This window comes from Drosophila santomea, chromosome 2R, assembly GCF_016746245.2.
Source record: "Drosophila santomea strain STO CAGO 1482 chromosome 2R, Prin_Dsan_1.1, whole genome shotgun sequence".
In the NCBI taxonomy this organism is placed as follows: Eukaryota; Metazoa; Arthropoda; class Insecta; order Diptera; family Drosophilidae; genus Drosophila; species Drosophila santomea.
Genome location: NC_053017.2, coordinates 19,638,842 through 19,659,169, shown reverse-complemented (window position 1 = coordinate 19,659,169; position 20,328 = coordinate 19,638,842). Strand labels below are relative to the sequence as shown.

The 20,328-nt window shown below is 42.1% G+C and overlaps 3 protein-coding genes across 4 annotated transcripts; all 3 read right to left on the bottom strand.

Moving 5' to 3' along the window:
* Window positions 1-71: 71 nt before the first annotated feature.
* On the bottom strand, window positions 72-14,979 carry LOC120444648 (calmodulin). 2 transcript variants are annotated; one of them, XM_039624474.2, is made up of 5 exons: window positions 14,863-14,979; window positions 14,151-14,301; window positions 9,488-9,662; window positions 5,111-5,353; window positions 72-926 (listed from the first exon to the last, which is right to left on the bottom strand). In XM_039624474.2, the coding sequence occupies exons 2-5, from the start codon at window positions 14,151-14,153 to the stop codon at window positions 898-900; spliced, it is 450 nt and encodes a 149-aa protein (XP_039480408.1). In that variant the 5' UTR covers window positions 14,154-14,301; window positions 14,863-14,979; the 3' UTR covers window positions 72-897. The 2 variants fall into 2 exon arrangements, with proteins under 2 accessions (XP_039480408.1, XP_039480409.1); XM_039624475.2 differs by lacking the exons at window positions 14,151-14,301; window positions 14,863-14,979 and adding an exon at window positions 9,733-9,750.
* A 343-nt stretch (window positions 14,980-15,322) lies between these two features.
* LOC120444646 (V-type proton ATPase subunit D) lies at window positions 15,323-16,777 on the bottom strand. Its single transcript, XM_039624472.2, has 2 exons — window positions 16,080-16,777; window positions 15,323-16,025 (listed from the first exon to the last, which is right to left on the bottom strand). Exons 1-2 carry the CDS (start codon window positions 16,602-16,604, stop codon window positions 15,429-15,431), a joined length of 1,122 nt encoding a protein of 373 aa, XP_039480406.1. The 5' UTR covers window positions 16,605-16,777; the 3' UTR covers window positions 15,323-15,428.
* Window positions 16,778-18,362: 1,585 nt separating this feature from the next.
* Window positions 18,363-20,099, bottom strand: LOC120444647 (dynein regulatory complex protein 10). Its single transcript, XM_039624473.2, has 4 exons — window positions 19,705-20,099; window positions 19,050-19,644; window positions 18,847-18,996; window positions 18,363-18,785 (listed from the first exon to the last, which is right to left on the bottom strand). The coding sequence occupies exons 1-4, from the start codon at window positions 19,706-19,708 to the stop codon at window positions 18,452-18,454; spliced, it is 1,083 nt and encodes a 360-aa protein (XP_039480407.1). The 5' UTR covers window positions 19,709-20,099; the 3' UTR covers window positions 18,363-18,451.
* Between the last annotated feature and the right edge of the window lie 229 nt (window positions 20,100-20,328).

Below are 20,328 nucleotides of genomic sequence, written 5' to 3'. Positions count from 1 at the left end.
GTGTGTGTGTATGAGTGTGTTCGTGTAGCGTGTCTATATAAACTTTGCCAGTTTGCAAAAATTTCAAATAGTTTTCTTTAACAGTTTTTGTTTTATTTGTATTTTTATTTTTATTTGTTGTTTGTTTAGCTTTTATTTTTATTCTTCTCGCAACGAAATCGACAATTTTTCATTATACTTTAAACACAATTTGCTAGCTTACAGAGTCGGGTTTTCATTTACTTTTTAGTGGAAAACTGTCAAACAAAATGCAGCCGTTGCGTGCCGCCGTCGCCAGGTGGCGCGCTGACCTTGATGCGCCATGGGCGCCATCTATCGGCAATACTGGTGGATGCTGCTGCTGCTTCTTGCTTCGCCCTCTGCTTGCTCATCTTCTCGCTGCTCATTTTGTTTCAGTGTAGTGATAGACTTGTTCTAGTTACTCAAAACGATAACATGCGATTCTTGTTGGTTGCTGCTGGTTGTTCTTGTTGTTGTTGTAGTTGTTTGTGGTTTTAAACGGTGACTTCATTAAGTATGCTGCTTGGTTTGTTGTAGTTGTTGTTGCATTAAAATTATGTTGTTTTCTCGTTTAACCTTCTCGCTCAGTTTAATGTAATTCCTTCCCACTGAATTCGGTTGTTTCATTTTTGCTTGTTTAAATTTTCATTTGCTTTTGCGTTTTTTAAGTGTAAGTTTTATTTGTTTTAAAGTTTCTTAAATGTTTTTTGCTTCTTATTCTCCTTTATGTTGGTTGTTTTTTGCTTAACTCTTTGTTGTTTGTTGTTGTTGTTTTTTTTTTAAGATCTTTTACTGGGGTCCATAGCAACAGCGTGGCGCGATGTTATTGCGCACAGCTACAGTCTTCGTCAACATCTTAAAAAAATAGAAAGGCTTAAAAAGAAATAATTTAACGCTTCACTTCGATGTCATCATAGTCACGAATTCTGCAAAGAGAGAAGGGAAAGTACAGAATTAGTACTAGGTTCATTTCATTTTGCAAGCATAATTAAAAAACTTTAAAATTAGAAGCTAAATAGGGCTAAATATTTAATTTGGAGTCAAGGAGTCAAGTCACTATTTCCAACCTCTCGAGTTAACACGAAATTAAAAGATTCACACGACAAATCAAGTATCGCAAATAGCCGAGCGCTGTCATTAACCTTCTACTAAATTAAGACGCCAATTAATCAATAGCAAACGAGCATTACACTGCGGCCAGCTAATCAATAAGATAAACGAGCCAGTCACGAGACGTCTGATGAAAACACTTGCCGCACAGGCACACTCACACACACAGCCGTGATTGAAAAATAGAGCCATGTAGCCGAGGAAAATTTATTGAGTGCAAAGACTCAGACAGTCAATCGCCAGAGATTATGTACTCTCTTCGGTTCCTCGGCCAAAAATAGAAAGCAGAGGATGCTTGCGACGTTGGCGGCGACGCAGGCCAAGTGCAGCGAAGGCATTGTTCGCGAATTAATGGGTGAGATAACGGGAAAGCCAGGCCGGAACGTCCAGACTAGGATATACCTAGCATCGATAAAGGCTGCCTGGTTACATTGCAATATCCGTGGCTTTATAGATCATACAATCAAACTTTGTTCAGATATTTGAAGCATAAATACAATATCTCTATATATTCTGTAGGCTATTAAAGTAACTCATAAATTTCCGGAATTAGGAAACAAGTAAGATGTTCCGAGTACTATACCATAGATACAGGGAATCAGGAAGTGGGGTTCCTCCCGCCTGTGTTGGTGTCCCCAATTTATCAGGTGTTTGCCTGCTTCTATTTTTAAAGGGAGAAACCAATTCTCTGTTCTTGCTGATTGCACCGCATCATCTCCCTGCTTTCTCTTGGCTAGGGTGATTGGCTTTTTATAAATATTTAAGCACGACAACAAGAGGGGGGCACCAAAAGTCACAGATAGGACAGGCGGATTGGGTGGGCGTGTAAATTGGGTGGATTTCGTAGGAAGCAATGGTCAAGAATTTGCAAGTATCGATGGGATGCCAAAAAAAACAGTGTACAAACCCCCAGATTCTTGGGAATATACGAATAATGAATGGTCTAATTATTTATTTGTAGGCAAAGTTCAACCGAAATCGAGATTACACTGCCGTACTTGAACAATCTTATCGTTTTTGTAGCTAACTCTATAATCTATAGACGTAACGGTCTGGCCATTGAATTGAGCCATAGATTGCTATCAAGCTTTTGGGAAATCAAACGCAACATTTATAGTTATTTTTCCAACTAGCGGCAGGCAGCAGCACTCAAGTTGCCAAACACACCTTCGATAATAAAACTAAACCCTTTCGAGGCCGTAAAAGGCTTCAAAATAAAATGTTATTAGCCCAAGAAGTTCAGGCAACGCCCGGAAAAGAAAAGGGCGAAGCCATGTGTAAAACAAGCTATCCACGAATCGAATTTCCTTTGGGCAGCCTTGACATTTCCCCACATGCAAATGCTCGGAGGTTCACTCCTTTGATTAAATCTTCGTCCACAAACAGCACTGCTCCTAGTTTTGACACGCCTACTAGGTGACCAGTGGTTTGCACTGAGCAAAATAAGATGCCTGAATAACATTTGCTTATATTTACCAATTTATTTTATATTTTAGGCCAATTAAAATGAAATTAATACCGATCGAGTTCCAATTCGTGCAGCTGTTCTTGGTCAACAAAATGTTTTGGCCAAATTTTTCGTGCATTTTGTTGTAGAGTTTCAGCGTCCCGCCCCCAGTTAGCCGCATTGCCCCCCTCATTGCGTCGTTTGTGGTTCTGCTGTTTATCTTTCGTCGTTTTGTTTACATTCGCCAAACTTACTTGTTCTACTATTTCTATTATATCTGTGCAAAGGTGTATTTTCCACATTTTTGTTCGTTTTTGCTAATTTTGGAACTCATCTCCGCTGCTCTCGCTCACACATTTTCGGTTGTGGGTTGTGTTCATTTAATTTGCTCCGCTTCGTGTGCTAATGTTTAATTTGTTGTTCTTTGTATTTTGTTTAACATTTTATTTGATTTTCTACTTGTTCTCCTGCCTGGCTCTCGTTCCCTTTGCACAACGCTTTTCTACTATCTGGTTGGCACTTGGCCAAAGTAAGTCTCATCTCATCTCATTCTCATTCCCATTCCCAACCCATTTTCAACCCATTCCCCCAATATCTTTCTCTGCAAATTCATTGTTTGCGCCATATAATTTTCACTTGCAAAATTACCAAGGAGTGGGGGATGGGTGGCTATACCCGGCACACTGTATTGCCGGCAAGACAACAATAAAGACTTTGGTTAATTGGCAATAAGCAAATATATATGGCAACAATGCGCATTTTATATTTACGTTATGCTGATTCCGCTGACTGAACGAAAAAACACGGCCAGGCGAAATGAGATTCATTCGCTCGGTCAATGTTCATGCCATCTCATCTCCTCTGTGAGCGGGGGAATTGAAGAATATTGCACAATATTTATATATTTTATTTTAATTGTTCTTTCCCATTCGCACTGTTGCCGTGCGCCACGGACTGTGTGCCTCTACCTCTGCCTCGCGCCTCTGGTTGCCTTTTGCCCGGCGGGTTAATCATTTAAGTGTGGAATTTACGCGCGACATTTATTTTGGCTCTTAAAAACATTTCAATTTCGCCGGCAGGAAAGTGGCGAAAGGCGTAAAAAATGCTGATTGGGAGCAGGCGCAGGAAAAGTATAAATGGCAAGTGAAATATGGCAGCCGAATGATGCCACGAAATGCTTTAAAAAGCTCTTTTCTCTGTTGATTTTCCACCAATTAAGGGATTTTTACAAAGGCAAACTGCATAAATCATTACGCATATATTTTTTTGTACAGTGCAATATTTTGGGAACAAACCACTTGACAGTTTTCATTATCGCCTGATTTGCAACTACTTGAGGGTTTTGTCAAACCCGAGTTCCTCATAACTATAAAACACCACTTATCTGACAGTTTGAAGCACCTCCTTACACTCAGCACTTCCTTAGTACCAACTAATCCTACGTTGCTTGTACTCTATCTATCGTTGTTTGCTTTTCTAGAAATTCTACCTTAGGAACATACAGAAATTGATTATAAATGTAGATCATCATTTGCTTTGTTTAAACTTTTCGCTATTTTTATGTATTTTGTTCATAAATTACTTGTGATTAATCTATTTGATCCGAGAGATGCCTCGGCGGCAGCCAAAAACGATTTCTATTTGAACTTGAAGATCAACATATAATCGTGGGATAGGAGAGATAGAAATAGATATTGGGGGAAATACTGTCCGATTTTAATTGCTACTTTTCCCGGTCGCTATGTGTGTGTGTGTGTGTGCGCACAACAAAGTGAAATTCAGAAAAGAGCAAAGAAAGTGGGAGGATATGCCATAGTAAATCTGCTGAAAACTTGTAAGGCGTTTTCGCATTCTCAAACTCGTTCCATTTTCTATTTTATTGTTTTGGCTTTTCAATTTAATGGCGATTTCTTCTCTCACTGCTGGTGCTGTTTGCTCAATTGAAAAATCAATTTTCGAGCCATTAAAAAATTACCAAGAACACAAAACACGAAATTTTCGTATAAAACTGCACTGCACATGGCGAGATATTTGTTTTAACTGTCTATATACATACATATATGTGTATATATAATGTACATGGCTAGCACTGAAAATAAGTATTACTATAACAAACAGGGGAGGAGCGTTGAGAGATCTGGTTATTTAGCAAAGCCATATGACACAACCAAGTGCCAATTGTGACTCAAATGCTAGTGACTCGATGCCAGTGATTCAATCATTATTGCGTTTTTTGTTTTAGTTTCTCGCCAGGTGCAGCAGACAGATCCAATTAGGCAGCAACACGCGACCCACAGCGAAAATTGCGGAAAACGACACCATGCAAAGTGAAATTGGTCGATGCAGATTATCGGAAAATTACCGCATTCAGCATTTTCTTAGGCAACGTCTTCAAGGAAACCTATTGATTCTGCCTTTTCGTAATACCTTATTTCATCATGCGGACTTCTCAGGTTTCAAGTGTGGAAAACTGAGTTCCTAAGCTATATCTTAGTGCTTTTTGAATATAAAGAATAAGTCGCTTAGTAAGATAGTTCACCACAGATCACTTACCTTCGTAATTGACCTGACCGTCGCCATCGATATCAGCCTCCCGGATCATCTCATCGACCTCCTCGTCTGTGAGTTTCTCGCCCAGATTTGTCATCACGTGACGCAACTCGGCCGCGGAGATGAAGCCGTTGCCGTCCTTGTCGAACACTCTGAAGGCTTCCCGGATCTCCTCTTCGCTATCGGTGTCCTTCATTTTGCGTGCCATCATTGTAAGGAATTCAGGGAAGTCAATTGTGCCGTTGCCTGTGCGGTAAGAGGAAACCATAAAGAATAACAATTAATTTCGTTGCATACTTTGTGGGTCGGTTTTCGGTGATTCCACCATCGCATCCACTCCCACCCAACCCACTCGCATCAATTTAAATTCCTTCCCCGGAGCGTTATAATAAATTCAAGTCAGGGATACAGAGGCAGCCGGCATTTTTCATCATTACGGCCAAGTTTGTTCGCCATTTCCAACGCCATACATACAAAAGGAATATCCACATCCACCCGGGGGCTGTGTACACTACCTAAAGCTATTCCATCACGTTACCTCTGCCCGCCTGCCTTTTCGACGCCAAATCCCTGGGAGGTGGTTCGTATATAATCGAGCATATTTTCATATTTGCCTAAGCTCCAAACAAACTTTCCTACAAGGGGAGCACCACCCACACCGAGAAATCCACACGTGTGTGGGCCACCCACCTTGCGGAGTGCGAGAGATAAGTCCGCCTAATCCCATTTCTTTTCTACATTTCTTATCGGGCTCCTTTATCGCCGGGCGCAGAATGGTGCAGCCAAGTGGAATGAAAATTTGTAAAAGAATTTGGCCAAATACATTTCCTTGAGCTTATCCCATAAGTGAAACGCAAATGAAGTGGTCCAACCGAAATTCTTGTTATACTAATTGAAAAAGTTTCCTTGCGACTTGGCTTGGTTTTAAGTTGAGAATAGTTCTTGTCTTCATTTTAGGGGCCGCACATAAAGGCAGCAACAACTTTTGGCCTTAATTGTTATTGACTGACTTTTTCAAGCCATCCCCAGCAGTCCAGAAGGCAGAAAGAAGAGTCTTTTGTCCATTAAATGGAACAGTATAAAATGTTTTTCAGTTTTCTGTTTGCTGCTACCCTCAAAACCAAATGGAGCGTGGTTCATTGTGGGGCTATCATTTTGTTTCTTGCGAATTGAATGTGTTTTTTATTACTTTGCTGGAAATGGGTTTTCTCCAGAGGAAACTCGCAGTATATGATTGCTAAAAGGCAGAGGTTCGGAGCCCTTTTGAACTTCAACAGCCAATGATCTCCTAAGGGCAATCTAGATTTACTGACAAAGAGTTAAGCCTTTTATTTGGCTGAATGAAATGAACTTTTACTTTTGTACTCGACTCGAATAGCCCGTAAAACATAATGGAATGAAAGATAAATAGTTTTTGCTTCTTCGATATGGCGCCTTCAAGTATTTGGTTTATAAAAATCTAAACAGTAATTCTGCGAATTAATCGATTTAAAATAAATAAATATTTTTTCAGCACTTGCGTTGAAATGGATAGAAAACGTCTGGAGGCAATTCCATTTCAAAATAATGTGCATTCAATTCGAAAATTTGCCAAAAGAAAAAAGATTACACTTTGGGCTAATTTAAGTATTATAATTATTCAATTTGGCTGCATTGAGAGCCAAAAATATATTTTGAAAATAGCAAAAGAACATCAAATAAAATATCGACGGGTGGCTTTAGTAGATCATTCCAATTTCGATTTCGGGTATAGGTTTTTTTTTGTTTTTTTTTTGTTGCTTGTTGTCTTGCCTGCGTTTCTGTTTATGATTCTATTTAAAACATTTGACGCGATTTTCTGTTGCTTTTGGCTTTGTCGATAGGATTTCCCCAGCCAAAAAATAGAAAATCAGAAAACAAATACCAAGGAAAGCCTCTAAACACACTCACAGAAACGGGGGACAGATGAACGAAATGGGCACTGGGAAATTTGTTGCCATTTTTGTTAGACGCTTCTTAGACTGGCACGAACGCCTTTGACGAGAACCCGCGCAGCCCAATTATCATAATTATGATAATGATGATGCTCATCGCGCGCTGCCAATGGCGATGATGATGATGGCCAGTGTCGGCGGGGATTTCGGTTTCCATTACGCCGTTCCGCCAATCCCATCCCTCCTCCTGCCCATCATCACACTCCCACTTTCCGATGCGCAACGTTGAGCGCAAAATTTTGCAGACAATTTAAAATTGTAATAAGTTTTGTCTTTTTTGGTCGGCGCGCAGTGGCATCGCTATATTTAGTTTGCGGGCATCTTCCATTGCTCTCATCAAATATAGCAAACTTTTATTCAGATCGACTTTATAGCAAACCAGAAAAAAAAGGGTGCTGCTAAAAGTGTACGTTCCGCCTGTTTGCAAGCGCAATTAATAGAAACCAAATTTACCCATGATAATTATATATATCGTTCTATACCGAGTTTATTCCGCTGGACAATCTCCTACTACTCCCCACCAACCTGCGATCCCCAACTAATTTCAGTCGTTTGCATGCAGTTCAGAGACCGAGAAAAGCTGGCACTTTGGCCATCGTCAACTGGCTGCGACGAGACGCCGACGAAATTTTAAGTAATGAATGTTTAATGTTTCCGTCAGATTCCTGACTGCCTGCCTGATGTGACCAACGTGAGTGGGCCAAGTGAGTGGGTGACTCGGATGGCCAGAAAGTACATAAATTCCATTGCGGGGGATCGTAAATTGGAGGAGTCAGCAGGAGAAGCAGGGGGGAGTGGGAAGTGGGGAGTGGAAGCCACTTTCGAGTTGAAACAATTTTTGCAAGTAATTTTGAATACTAAACGTTGCAAAATAAAGTGGCCAAAACATTTTGTTTCCACTCAATGTAAAAGTTTGCCACATATGCAAATTCCAGCAAATAAAGTTGGCGAACTGTGCTGCTGGACTCCCAAGTGGCGACCCCTTGCCACATACCAAACTACTATTTTTAGCCCTGATAAACAGTTATTGTGCACATCCATCCCACCCGCTCTCGCTTGGCCAAAACCCCCCACTTCTTCATGATTGCAACACTTTAGTCCCAGCAAAAAAAAAAAAAGAAAAAAAATCATGCGAGGGTTTTTAGGGCGCCTGCGCCTAGAAATTCTGTGCAGGACGACTTTGCAGATGGTGTCCTGGATATTTTCGACAACATGCGCACAGAATTTCCACGTGCAAGCGCAACAGCAGCAACAACAACAAGCAGCCGAGAAAAGCTGGCAAAGAAAATGGAGCAGCAACGAAAACAAATACAAATTGGGCGGGGACAGTTGCAAAACTTATAAAAGAGCAAGTGAGCATACTTTGTGCCACAAAGTTCTAACAATTTAGTTGCTTAATTTTATCCTAAGGAAAATTTACTCATCTGTAATCAAAGCAGAAGGAAGGAAAAGTGCCTACTTAATTTGAAAATCTTGTAATTTGCGGCACTATAGTTTACCGCCAAAAGGTGAAAAACCTCTTACTATTAAAATGGGCGACACATTTTCAATTTAGCAACATTTTTGGCGCGAGGCGTGTGTCGCTCGATTTCCTCTTGCATCGAAAATAAAATTTGATCTTCCTCGTTTCCCGAAAAAGTTGAACAAACTAAAACTTGTTCGAGATTTCGAGCTAAGCGAACAACCACCTTTACTCAAAAATAAACATAAAAAAAAATTAAATACCAACCGAAAACAAAAAAAAAATGAAAGAAAGAAGAAAATCTGACAGCAGCGGCTGCCAAAGACAAGACACGGGAAAGAGCCAAAATATTTTAGTCATCTATTTTTAATGCCTATGACGTGTTTTTGTTGCATATTTTTAGCCAAGAAGTGATTTTCCTTTTTTCCTCACCCATTGTTTGTCGTACAAATGCTGGTCTGATCTATGTCTGTCTGCGAAAGGTGGAGAATGGAACGAGTGAGAGGGATTAGGCCCAGAACACCAATAGATTTGGGTAAACAAAATTAGACACCTCGGGATCGGGTTAGAAGGGGTTGTTCTTACTAGCTTATTGAGATATCATGAGATGGCCGACTAAAACCATAGCAAATCAGCTCATTGGCACAGAGTCGTAAGCTCTAGAGTCTGACTTCATCGCCTAAATGTTGTAGGTCACAGAAAGTTAGGCCAAATTCACAATTTGCTTTAAATATTTAAGTTACGATTATCGACCGAACCGTCAAGTTACAATATGCAAATTGCATATTGTAGTCTCTTCCCCGAAATCTCAAGTTCTAAAAGCACTTATGGCATGGAAAATGTGTAAACATTAAAGGAATTTGACTTGATACTTATTACCATCGCCCAAAAACCCCCAATGCTCCCCCCCATCATAGCATTCTTCGCCCAACTGGCCCAACTTACCGTCGGCATCAACCTCGTTGATCATGTCCTGCAGCTCGGCCTCTGTGGGATTCTGGCCCAGGGAGCGCATGACTGTGCCCAACTCCTTTGTTGTGATGGTGCCATCGCCGTCTTTGTCGAATAGCGAGAATGCCTCTTTGAACTCGGCGATCTGTTCCTCTGTCAGCTGATCGGCCTGGAAAACACAAACAAAATCGCACATTAATTAGTTGAACCAACAGCGAAAAAAGCAGACACACACACACCATTATGGCAATCGTTGTGTAACTTCCGACTTTATATGCTTTAAAAAATAAATATTACAGCTAGATATGGACTACTCTAGTCGACCTGGTTGCTTTGTGAACAACTTTTCAATGACATCTCGATGGCATTTCAATGTCAACACGGAAAACTACCTAAGAATACAATCAGTAATATCAGAATAACAAAAGACGAGCAGGGAGAACAATTGTGTTTAATTTGAATAATTTTGCGTATTGTTTGCTCGCCGCCAGGCAAGTCCTCATACAATTGTATCTGTATCTAGGTATGTTTACAATATATATCTGGTATCTTGAAGAAGGTGTTAAGTTTCCGTTGAATCAACAAAAACCTGACGTCAGCGGCGACTGAATAATCAAGAAAGCCAGAGAAAGGCGAAGTGGAGATGGATACGTTACCCAAAACCAAAATTTATTATTGTCATGCGAGTGATGAATATGTGACAAGAGACGGTAATTCTGGCCAAAAACGATTCTCCTCGGGGTCTAATGTTGCAGCACCAAAACCAAAAACCGGGCGTATAAAATTCCCGTCTGCCTCTTGCTGTTATTGTTTTACGGCCAGGCCAAATGAATGTTTATTTGTGAAACTCGCTCCCCGCCGATAAGCCCAAGAATTTAACGAGTATTAATAAGGCCTGGTTTGACTTGCGATAATTGTTATTAATCATGAAGCAAAAATGCAAAAGCAAACTTCGCCTGCGTCATAGGATGACTTATACTATATATTTGCTCAAGCTGATAACTGCTGAAAGCTTTGCTATATAGAAATGATATATATATACTATATAAAATTGTTTGTTGAGCGATCCTATGTAATTACAACCTAATTTGCTCCGTTTAATTATAGCTCCTACCAATCTAGAGTCTATGGTTATTATTCTGAACTGTTGAAAATCAAGTTAATTTATGTGAATTTCCCTAGCACAAACCAATTCGCCTTATCTAATCGCCTTGGTACCATCAAATTGAGCACCTCAACTTGAAGGCCAAAAGGGGGTTTCTGAAAAATGGCACACCAACATGGCTCCCAGACATGTTGTGTTGACCAGCGTTTATGAACAACATCCGTTGCCCAGGGAGCATGTGGAGAACAGAAAGCCACTTGCTTTAAGCCAAATCAGCAATTGGCATTGGAATTATAGCGCCCTGCTTGACCTTATCTAATCGGGATAATTTCGGTGAGTTTAAACAGCAAGTACGAGCACATTCGGTTTGCTGCCGCGTTGGTGGCACCTGTTTTATTTGCACTTTCTGTCGCGTTGGCGTTCAATTGAATTTGGCCAGCTTATCTGGGCATACTCTGGGCAGATAAAACGCTTTTCAACTGGGTTATGTCATTGGCAGGCGTGACTAAGCCAGAAACAGAGTCAGATACCGAAACCGAAAGAGAAACACCCGCTGAAAAGCAGATTGGAGCCCTCTCTTTAAATGGCGACATTTGCAATCAAAAGCATCAGCCAGCCCCACCCACCGATGATATCCATTAATGGCAGTCAATCGGGCGGGGTCGTTAATCGAGTAGGGGACCAGCTAATGCCTAATTGGTAATCCATTTGTATGCACAATCAGACGCCCACGGCGACGTCCCGAGGAAGCTTCCATATCCAAGGCAAACACAGTACACAGTGCCTTCCGCAATTGTGTGCCTTGGATCAGGACTCAAGCTATATGTATGTATATTCATCGGAATTTTTTCCATAACTTTTGAGGTAGTAACTTCAAGATCAAGCAAAGCTAGTCAACATCTTTCAACTTTTCACTTGCAAATAATAAGATGAGGTTTTTTTTTATAAATTATGATTCATTGTATATAATTTCATGAGTACGTTTTGATAAATATAATTTTGATATAGTTAGGCTTGAATCATATATAAATTGTAAGAGTTGTCAAATTTTTCGCAAACATGTTCTGCTGAATAATACAATTTCTCCCAATGAAGTTCAACAGCAAAATACAACATAAAACAGGTCTTTGCTGAAATTATGAAGCTTTATGCTTAAACCAAGTTTGCCGGGTTTACCGTTGCATAGCCGACGCTTTTTTGCCGGTCTCAACCGGTTTCATAGAGGTTAGTTTGGTTTTATGAATGACAGGGCGGTTAGGTTGAGCTTGGTTTTTGGGTACAATTTAAGTTCATATGCACCGGGTTCCTAACAACTGTGCTAACTGAGCCATAATCCAGTCATTTGCCAATATTAACATGCCGCTCACATCATCGGACATTCATCATAGGCCATATGATCATATGATGAAGTCAGCCCAGAAACACAGTGACTCATGGAAGTTTATATGAATGTTGGCTAATTTTCAACGGAAACAAATAAGATACACAGGCAAACGTATCTCATAATTAGCTGAGCTAAAGATCAACAAACTTTGAAGATCAGTCAGTAAAACCCTTGGCAAATGTTTGCTTGTTTTCTTCTGGGCCAAGTTAGCAGCGTTGAATCACTGCAACAAATTGGGCACATAGAAAGCGTTGCGATATATTTTAATTAAAAGCTGTTTGCATTCTGCGAGAGCTGTAAAATCGCTAATTAAATTAGGCGACACCAGATGAGGCTGAAACGAGGGGTGGGCGAGGGAGGGGCATCGCAGTGGGCGTGGGGTTTTCTTATCAAAAAGCGCAGGAAAAAGCAAACGAAACGAGAGAAGAAAGCACAAAGAAGGCGACAAGAAAATTGGATTATGTGGTTAAGCGGCGTCTAGCAGGAATTTTTCTTCATTTGCAGCGCTCCTCCTCCCGCGCCATTCGCCTGTGCCGTTACAATAAAATTCTTGTGCGAAAAGGCAAAGTGGAACAGGCAGCCGCCAACACACACACCGATACACTAACCCACACGCAAGCACTCATGTACACACGCACACAAATACGGCGAGCCGAACGAATGAACGACCGAAGCGGACGAACAAAGGCGAAGGCGAAACAGCAAAATAACCGCAATGCGGCAAATGAAACGGTTATGGAAGAAAACAAGAAAGGGCAGGCGCCGATAAAAGTGACAAGCGCAAGGCGCAAAAAAAAATGAAATGCCGAAAGAAACGGAAAGAGAGAGACGCAGCACAAAACGGAACTGATAACGCAAACGAAATAATTGCACATAGAGAGAGACGCGAAAGTGTGTGAAACGGTTACGCGAGAGAGCGTCGAAACGGTTAAACTGAGCGTCCAGTGCGCAAGAGCGCAAAAAGAGAACGCATTCTAAAGAATTTTTTCACCATTTCCATGGGGCCGTGTCTAACCTCAATTTTTGCGGCCAAGTGTGCGGTAAATAAAAAATACAAGCAGAAAGCATAGAAAAAGCGAACAACGAACGGCGGGGCGAAGAGAAGAGGACAATAATGCCGGGCCCGGCGACTTTGTTGTTCATCATCAATATATATTCACACATTTTCCACTGATAAGCAAAATGGAGGGCGCTTTTCTATTATTTGCGGGGATCTTTGAAAAATTGCTGATAAAAGTGCCGATGGCAACGCGTCTATATACATATGTATGCGTGTGTGTGTGCATAATGCTCAACAAATTGGCTAAAATCACATTGATTTATGAACCAAATGGAGGGCGGAGGTTGGAAAATGAGGTGTTGCTTGAGATGCTGATAAGAGCTCCCACTTTTCCACGCCTGATTGGGTTTCCAGGGTTATTTCTGCCGAACGTCATGGAATTATTATAGGGCGAACCCGATCGAGTCAACATTCCGTGTGCGACAGCCTTGATAAAATAAATAATAATTTTGACGAGTGACGTGACATGTGTGTAAATTCTTACTATTGGCATTGCTATATAATTGTGCTGCTTGTTTTCTGCGACCCCCGGGGCCAAAGTTGAAGATTTGATTAAGCCAGGTTAATAACATGAGAATCTTGCAACTTATTTGCAATTTAATTTCAAGTCTAAGCAAATTTATGGATTTCGATTAGATTAAATGAAATTTAGCAAGTATGAGTACTACTTTTGCACCATGAAGTGAAAGGGGTATAAACTATAATTTTTTTTTTTGGGGATGCATATTGTTCGCTGTTTCTTGTTTCTAAATCAACGATATTGGGTTGTAGAACAAACCAGTTTTTTCTACCCGTAGGTGCGATATATTTTTGGGGTGCAAAATGTAAACGAATTTCCCGGGGACAGCTGCTTTTCGACGGGGTGTTTGGTGTGCTGGGATGTGTGTGTGAGCGAGTGTGTGTGTGAAAAGCCGTTAAAACCATATAAACAACGTCTAATTGGAAGCGATTCGCCCCCTCCTGCTCGCACTAATGGCAATTGGCCTGGAGGCCGCTGTCTGACTTTGATTTTTCGCAAAAACTGTGGAAATTTCAATGGAAAATGATGGCCGCAGGTTGTGTAAACAGAAAATAAAGATGCACATGTTTTCCAGCCCCATAAACTTACCATTTTTGTAGGTGTTTTTTTTTTCTGTTTGTTGCTAGAGTGACGAAGTTTTAATCCGCTGCGGCTACTGCTGCTGCTGCTTGGGTGTTGGTATGTGTGTGAGTGGAATTACGGAACGCGCGGTAAACTTTATTTTTTACTAATTAATACACTGCAAAAGAAGCAAGAAGAGGTTTGATGGGTATTACTTTCGGGGTCAGCTGGAGGTGGAAGAGGCAGAGGGGGAAAACTACTACCAGCTTGGAGAGAAAGAAAAGCGTCCAAAGCACCGACGCCGACGCTTTTTTTTCTCGCCGTGGCAGTTTCTGAAATTCTGTAGTGTTGTTGCTTCAGCCGAATTTAATACAAATTTTCGCCTTGCGTTTCTTCTTTTTTTTTTGTGGCTTTCATTCGGCGTTTTTTTTTTTTCATCTATTGTGCGAAATATGCCAAACACACGCGCGCACACGGCAGAATTCTCGTTTATATAGTAGATATGTGGCGGGGAGAGCTAATACATATAAAAGTTGCTCGAATTCGGTTTTTATAAAGATATTTGTTTCATTTTTTGCTCGTTGGTTTTCTTGATTTTTGGCTGGCGCCGAGAAATTGGCTTTTCCGCGAAACTTTCGCCTGGTCCTGGGTGTGTGCTCTATAGTTTTTTTTTTTTTTTTTGTTGGCCCAATACTGCTCTCTATATGCAATCTCTGGTATGTTTGTTCTGACAACTCACGATCCTAATCTGAATTTCCGTCCGCAACGGTCGACGACTCAAAACTTTGTGTTCGAAATAGCGCTGCGTCGCCATATATACGGTTTTATTTTGCCAGCAGCGCTAAGCTCTCTCGCTCTCGCGAGAACGAACCGGGTAAGTTCGCTCGTGCAGCGTCTGCATGTGTTTCTGTTGCCTTCCCACTTACCTTCGTAAACCGAAAATAAGTTTGATTTCGCCGTTGTAACGGTCGCGCCGGCGCTTTTGGCGAAAAGAGTGGGGAGTGGGTCCAATTTGTTGGCGTGAACAAAAATATATAAATTTATCATAACTTAAGTTACCAATTGTAAACGAAAAGGAAACTAGCTCCGGCAATCACACGCTTGCATATACACATATGTACTTACCCTTGCAGTTACATTGGAATACATTGTATTTTTAGTGTTGACAACAAGAGTTTCGACAATTAATATACCCTATATAGTTTAAAAAATATATTATATTATAAAAAAAATATAAGTCTTTTATTTACTTCACTTTGTGCACTTTGGTTTTCTGATGATGGTGCAACTAGAATTTATTTGTAATTATTTGGGCGCATCATCATCTCCTTTTTTTGACTCTCCGCTGGATCTGGGCGCAGTTTCCTGGTTTCCAGTTTCGGGCGCAGAAGAATCAGACTTTCTAATGGACACACTAATTGTGGACCTCCGTTCCGGCCCAGTGGCGGAGGAGAGGAGCATCCGCTTGGTGCTGTACAGATCCCCACTGCTGGCACGTGGATCTCTCTGGCGACCAGCAAAACTGATCGAGGCGCCATGTGTGGTGATGAAGGATGTGGGCGGCGGGGGCTCGCCCCGTTGAAGGGCCTCCTTCTTCTCCTCCTCGCGGCGCTGCTTCATGGACATTCGGGCCTCCCGCATCCGCCGCTTCACCTCCCGCTCCTCGAACTTTTCCTGATCGAAGGGTGTGTCGACAGCAGGACGGGCATGACTTATGTTGCGCTTTATGTAGGTCTCCAGCTCCTCGTCGGTCATGTTCTTGGTCTTGATCAGCTCGGTGAAGGCCATCTTGGCCTCCAGCTGCTTCGCCTGGGAGCGCTTCAGGCGGTAGAAGTCCTCGCGCTCGAACTCCTCCAACTCGCCGCATATATAGTTGTAGGTATTTTGCAGAACGGGTATTACCTTGGTGTATTAAATCATATAGATCACCATATAATATGTTATAATTATAGTTACCACATGCTCCAGAGCATTGACCCTCATGTTGGTCTGCAGCGAGGCCGCCTCCAGCATGCGCACTTGGTATTCCAGGGAGGAGAACTCCACGAGTGCCTTGAGTGCCGTCGTATAGCAATCCCTGATCCGGTTGACCTGCATTCCACCACAACTGAGACCCGTCAGCGGAAAGGCGCCCACGCCCTTCGCCTCCAGCTCCAGGGTGTTCAGTTTGACGCCCACAATTTTGATCTCCGTGCGGCGTAGGGATACGGATGCCATGTGGCTGCGGCTCACCATCTGCGGCTTGAAATCGGCGCCCAGGAGATTGGCCTTTGCCATCGAGAATATGGCATGACGCATCGTCTCATCCCCAATCATGTCCTGGTCGAAACGGATGCGCCGCAGTTCGCGCAGCTTCATGTCGATGGCGTCCCGCTTCCGCTTCAGGAGACCCACGCCCCTCCTCGCCGCCAGAACCCGCTGCTTCATGATCACCGAATTGGCTCGGGAGGGAAAGACGGGCAGGATATCGCGTTTGGCCATGGCGGTAACTTTGGAATTGGACTCTGTTTACGAGGGACTTGAATTTGGCCGAATTTTAGACTTTGTTACAAAAGAATTACTGATCTTTTTATCAGTAATATTAGGATTGCCTTTGAAATAATTATGAGAACAATGGAAGAGTGATAAGCATTGGCTGGGATTTTATGACTCAGTCCACAAAGAGTCAACCAATTTAGTGCCATAAAATCTTTTTTCGAGCTTATCAAAACTTTTGTTTTCAGCATGAATACACACAGTGATTGACTTATGTTTTGAAGTATTTTTTATGAATATGAAATGTTAGTGCTTGCAAAACAAAGCATTATAGGGAAAACGTTCTATTTAGAAATTATAAATAAATAAATAAATTGTTAAGCTTTTTATTAAAAATATGTTACGACAAGTTTCCTGACCCGCCAAAACCACTTTACGTTACTCATACGCACAGTTGCCTGAGGAATGATCACCTTTGACAAAATTACGCATACGCAGCGTTGCCTTATCAATGCATGGTATTCAAACCGTCGTCTTTATTCAGCTCCACTTATGAATGTGCAATAAAAAGCATAAGTTGTAGCCCTGAAAAATGGGACCATTCATATATAATACATTTTTTATTTGGACTCAAAGATAACGTCTACAAATCGGTGGTCAGCGGATGCGTGTTTGCAATTACAATGCGGAACGTTGGGCCATTCCACTGGGATTTCGCATTGGGCATTGGACATTGGACATGGGACAGTTGGCCACTGGACACCATTGGACACCATTGGACGGCGATTTTGCGCATTTTCCAGCTGCCGTACGATTTCCTTTGCCGCAGCGAATTGTCGCAATGTGGCGCCGCTTGGTGCAACGTTGCAGCCTTGGCGCATTTGCAACGCATGCCAACAAGTTAAGTATGTTAACCTCTGGAAAATTAGACATGCCACAAGGGTGGGCAATGGGAGGTGGGTGGCTTGGCGATGGCGATGGCTAGGTAACGAAAACGAGAATGAAAATGAAGTAACAATGCAGCAAACATCGGGCCAAAAGAGCGTTTGTAGTTGTCGTAGTCGTAGTCGTAGTCGTTGTCGCTTGGCGACGACAGCAATGCGCCATTTTTCGTTCGCCCCGCAAGACATGAAAATTCGGCTTTTCCATCCTCCTCTGTGTGTGTGTGTGATTGTGTGTGTGTGCGTGTTGGGTAAACATTCTGCCAGGCGTTTTCATTCTCTCTTGGATTTTCGCAATCGCAGGGAAGCCCCACAATTCGCCCTTTAACCCCATCGAAAAAATAAAAACGTTGACAATGTCTTAGGCGCACTTTATCGCAGTTCGATAAGAAATCCTATCAAACTGGGTTTTATTTTATGTTTTCAAATAAACTTAAATGTACATTTGCTTACATGGCAACGTAAATAATCCAAGTAACTACTTCTAGAATAAGAAATTAAATAACAAAACTTCATTTCATTCCTCTAGATTGTATTAGAAATGCTAGAAAGTTTCGGTAAGCAAAAGTCAATTCATATTTCTGTGCAAACGCTGTGTTTTGTCAAGTGCCAAATAAACAAGATTTAATTGCGAGTAAACATTTGCCTTTTCTCTTATGGAAATATTAATTTGCATACATGGGTACTTATGCATGCTTAGACATTTCATGCCACAAAAGCTGGCAAGTCAAACTGGCAAACAACATTTAAGCTGCAGCAAATATGACTTTTCAACATGTGACAGTTTTTGAAAAATGGAAACAAGACTTAAAAGTTAGTAGTATATAGTAGAAGGTGGGAATATATTTGTATTTCTACATATAAATTGTACAATGTAGAAATATATATAGAGGTCAGGAAATTGTCAGGACACTACTTTCCCTTCTTGCCCTTGCCCTTTCCCTGGCGCTTCCTTTTGCGCTGATCCTTCTTCCACTTGCGCCAGTATTTTTGGATCTTGGCCGCCGCCCGGTTCATCATGAAGATCACCAGCTTCTCCTGCTGGATGCGACGCTCCTCCTCCTCCCGCTTGACCACGATGTTCTTGTAGATGCGCTCCTCCTGCCTGAACTGCACCATGAAGTCGTCGAGGACCTTCTTGGCGGCCAGATACTGATCCTCCGCCACCAGATTCTCGCGCATCTTTTCGCCCAGACTGGTGTCGTACTTCTTTAGCATGCTCTGCAGTTGCAGGAGCAACTTGTTTCTGTTCAGGATTATCGGCATGCATACAATTTTCTTGTTAGATAACTCAATTTGTAGCCTACTTTTCGTTTCGCAGCTCGTGCTCCTCGGCGAGATGCTTCTTGGTCATCTTCTCGTAGCTGTCCCGGGCATTTACCAGCTCCTCCTCCAGTTCCTTCTGCCTATCCATGCTGCTCTTGTGGTAACTACGCATCGTGCGATTGCACTTTTCACTGCAAATTGGAAAATAAACGATGTAGCTTACAGTACTGAAAATCCAACTTACATTTCGTTCTGAATGGCCACGTTGTTCTGCCACTTCTTGTTGGCCAGGTCCTCCTCGACCTTCATCAGATAAATGCCCTTGGCGGCCGTCTTCCACTTGCCAATCACTTTCTGGAAGGCCAGGCTCGCCTTCAGCTCCTTGATTTTCTTCTGAATGTCCACATTCTGGTGATAGATGGCATGCAGCTTCCGCTCCTTGGTGATCTCGCTTCGCGAGGATCGGTGCAGATGGACGTGGGCGCTCTCCAGAAGGAAGTGGAAAGCGGCCAGTAGCTTTCGATCCCTTTCGTTTAGGTTCTTCTTCAGATTCGGAAAGAATCGGTGAATGCTATGGTTGACCAGGAAGAAGTCCACGATACGCATGGTGGTGTGGTCGTGTGGCAGCTTGGAACGTCCACTCTGCTTGCCGAGGTGGTGGATCATGTCATCGATGGGCTCGAGGACCTCCTCGTAGCAGGTGCCTTTCAGGACGCTCTTTAATTTCTCGGGGTTCTCCAGCAGCTTCGGAATGATCATGGCTATCTTGATGCGCTCCTGGGACATCTTTAGCACGCGTTCCACTCCTTCCAGTCTCACCTGGCGTTCGGCGGTAGTATCTGAAATTAGGATATGGCTCGTACTCTTTACCTTATAACATTCAATTTATGTATACCAACCCATTTTTATTAAGCAGATTTACGGATCTTGGCTTTTATAAAAATCCTCATTGGAATGGTTTCTACCTTTTCAAAGTTAACCTATTGCGGTATTATTGTGTTTTTTAAGTTCTTTTAAAATGTAGAAATTTAAATGACTTTCGGTGTACACAGGAATTTGTGATATTGATTCTTCATATGGTAAACAAAATCACGAAGTTAAAGCAGATTGGTGCTGGTATTTTGCGGCAATCTGATAACTAAAGCTTTCTCCATAAAATGCAGGGTATTCCACGTATTTGCATAAGCTTAACCTCTATGCTCCCTTTTTCAATAATTCCCAATTTATGTGTTTGGCTTTTCTGGATATGCTTGTGTCGAGGTCTGGTCGAGTTCTGAGCCGAGTTTGTTGAGTTTGTTATTGTTTTTAGGGATAAACAAGCATGGCTTGCTGTGTTGACCGTGTTGCTTGGTTGCAGAGCCAAAGAATATATACCAAATAGAAACCCTTTCGATCGAGGAGCAACTGGAAAAGGGGGCGTGGCGAGGGGGCGGTAAATTTGAATGGCTCTTTCTCATGGCAATGCCTGGTAGAAACTTTTGCCAAGTGCAGCAGTAGTCGACAACGAAGAGTGTGGGTGGTGG

What these genes read in the sequence shown, in the direction of transcription:
- LOC120444647 (XM_039624473.2), bottom strand. An exon ending in GTGGCCATTCAGAACGAAAT is followed by an intron (nt 18,997 to 19,049) that starts GTAAGTTGGATT and finishes TCCAATTTGCAG; the next exon opens with TGAAAAGTGCAATCGCACGA. An exon ending in CACGAGCTGCGAAACGAAAA is followed by an intron (nt 18,786 to 18,846) that starts GTAGGCTACAAA and finishes AATCCTGAACAG; the next exon opens with AAACAAGTTGCTCCTGCAAC.
- LOC120444648 (XM_039624474.2), bottom strand. An exon ending in CAACGAGGTTGATGCCGACG is followed by an intron (nt 5,354 to 9,487) that starts GTAAGTTGGGCC and finishes CTTACCGCACAG; the next exon opens with GCAACGGCACAATTGACTTC. An exon ending in CGGTCAGGTCAATTACGAAG is followed by an intron (nt 927 to 5,110) that starts GTAAGTGATCTG and finishes CTCTCTTTGCAG; the next exon opens with AATTCGTGACTATGATGACA.
- LOC120444646 (XM_039624472.2), bottom strand. Translation starts at nt 16,604, where the DNA reads ATGGCCAAACGCGATATCCTGCCCGTCTTTCCCTCCCGAGCCAATTCG. An exon ending in TCAATGCTCTGGAGCATGTG is followed by an intron (nt 16,026 to 16,079) that starts GTAACTATAATT and finishes TAATACACCAAG; the next exon opens with GTAATACCCGTTCTGCAAAA.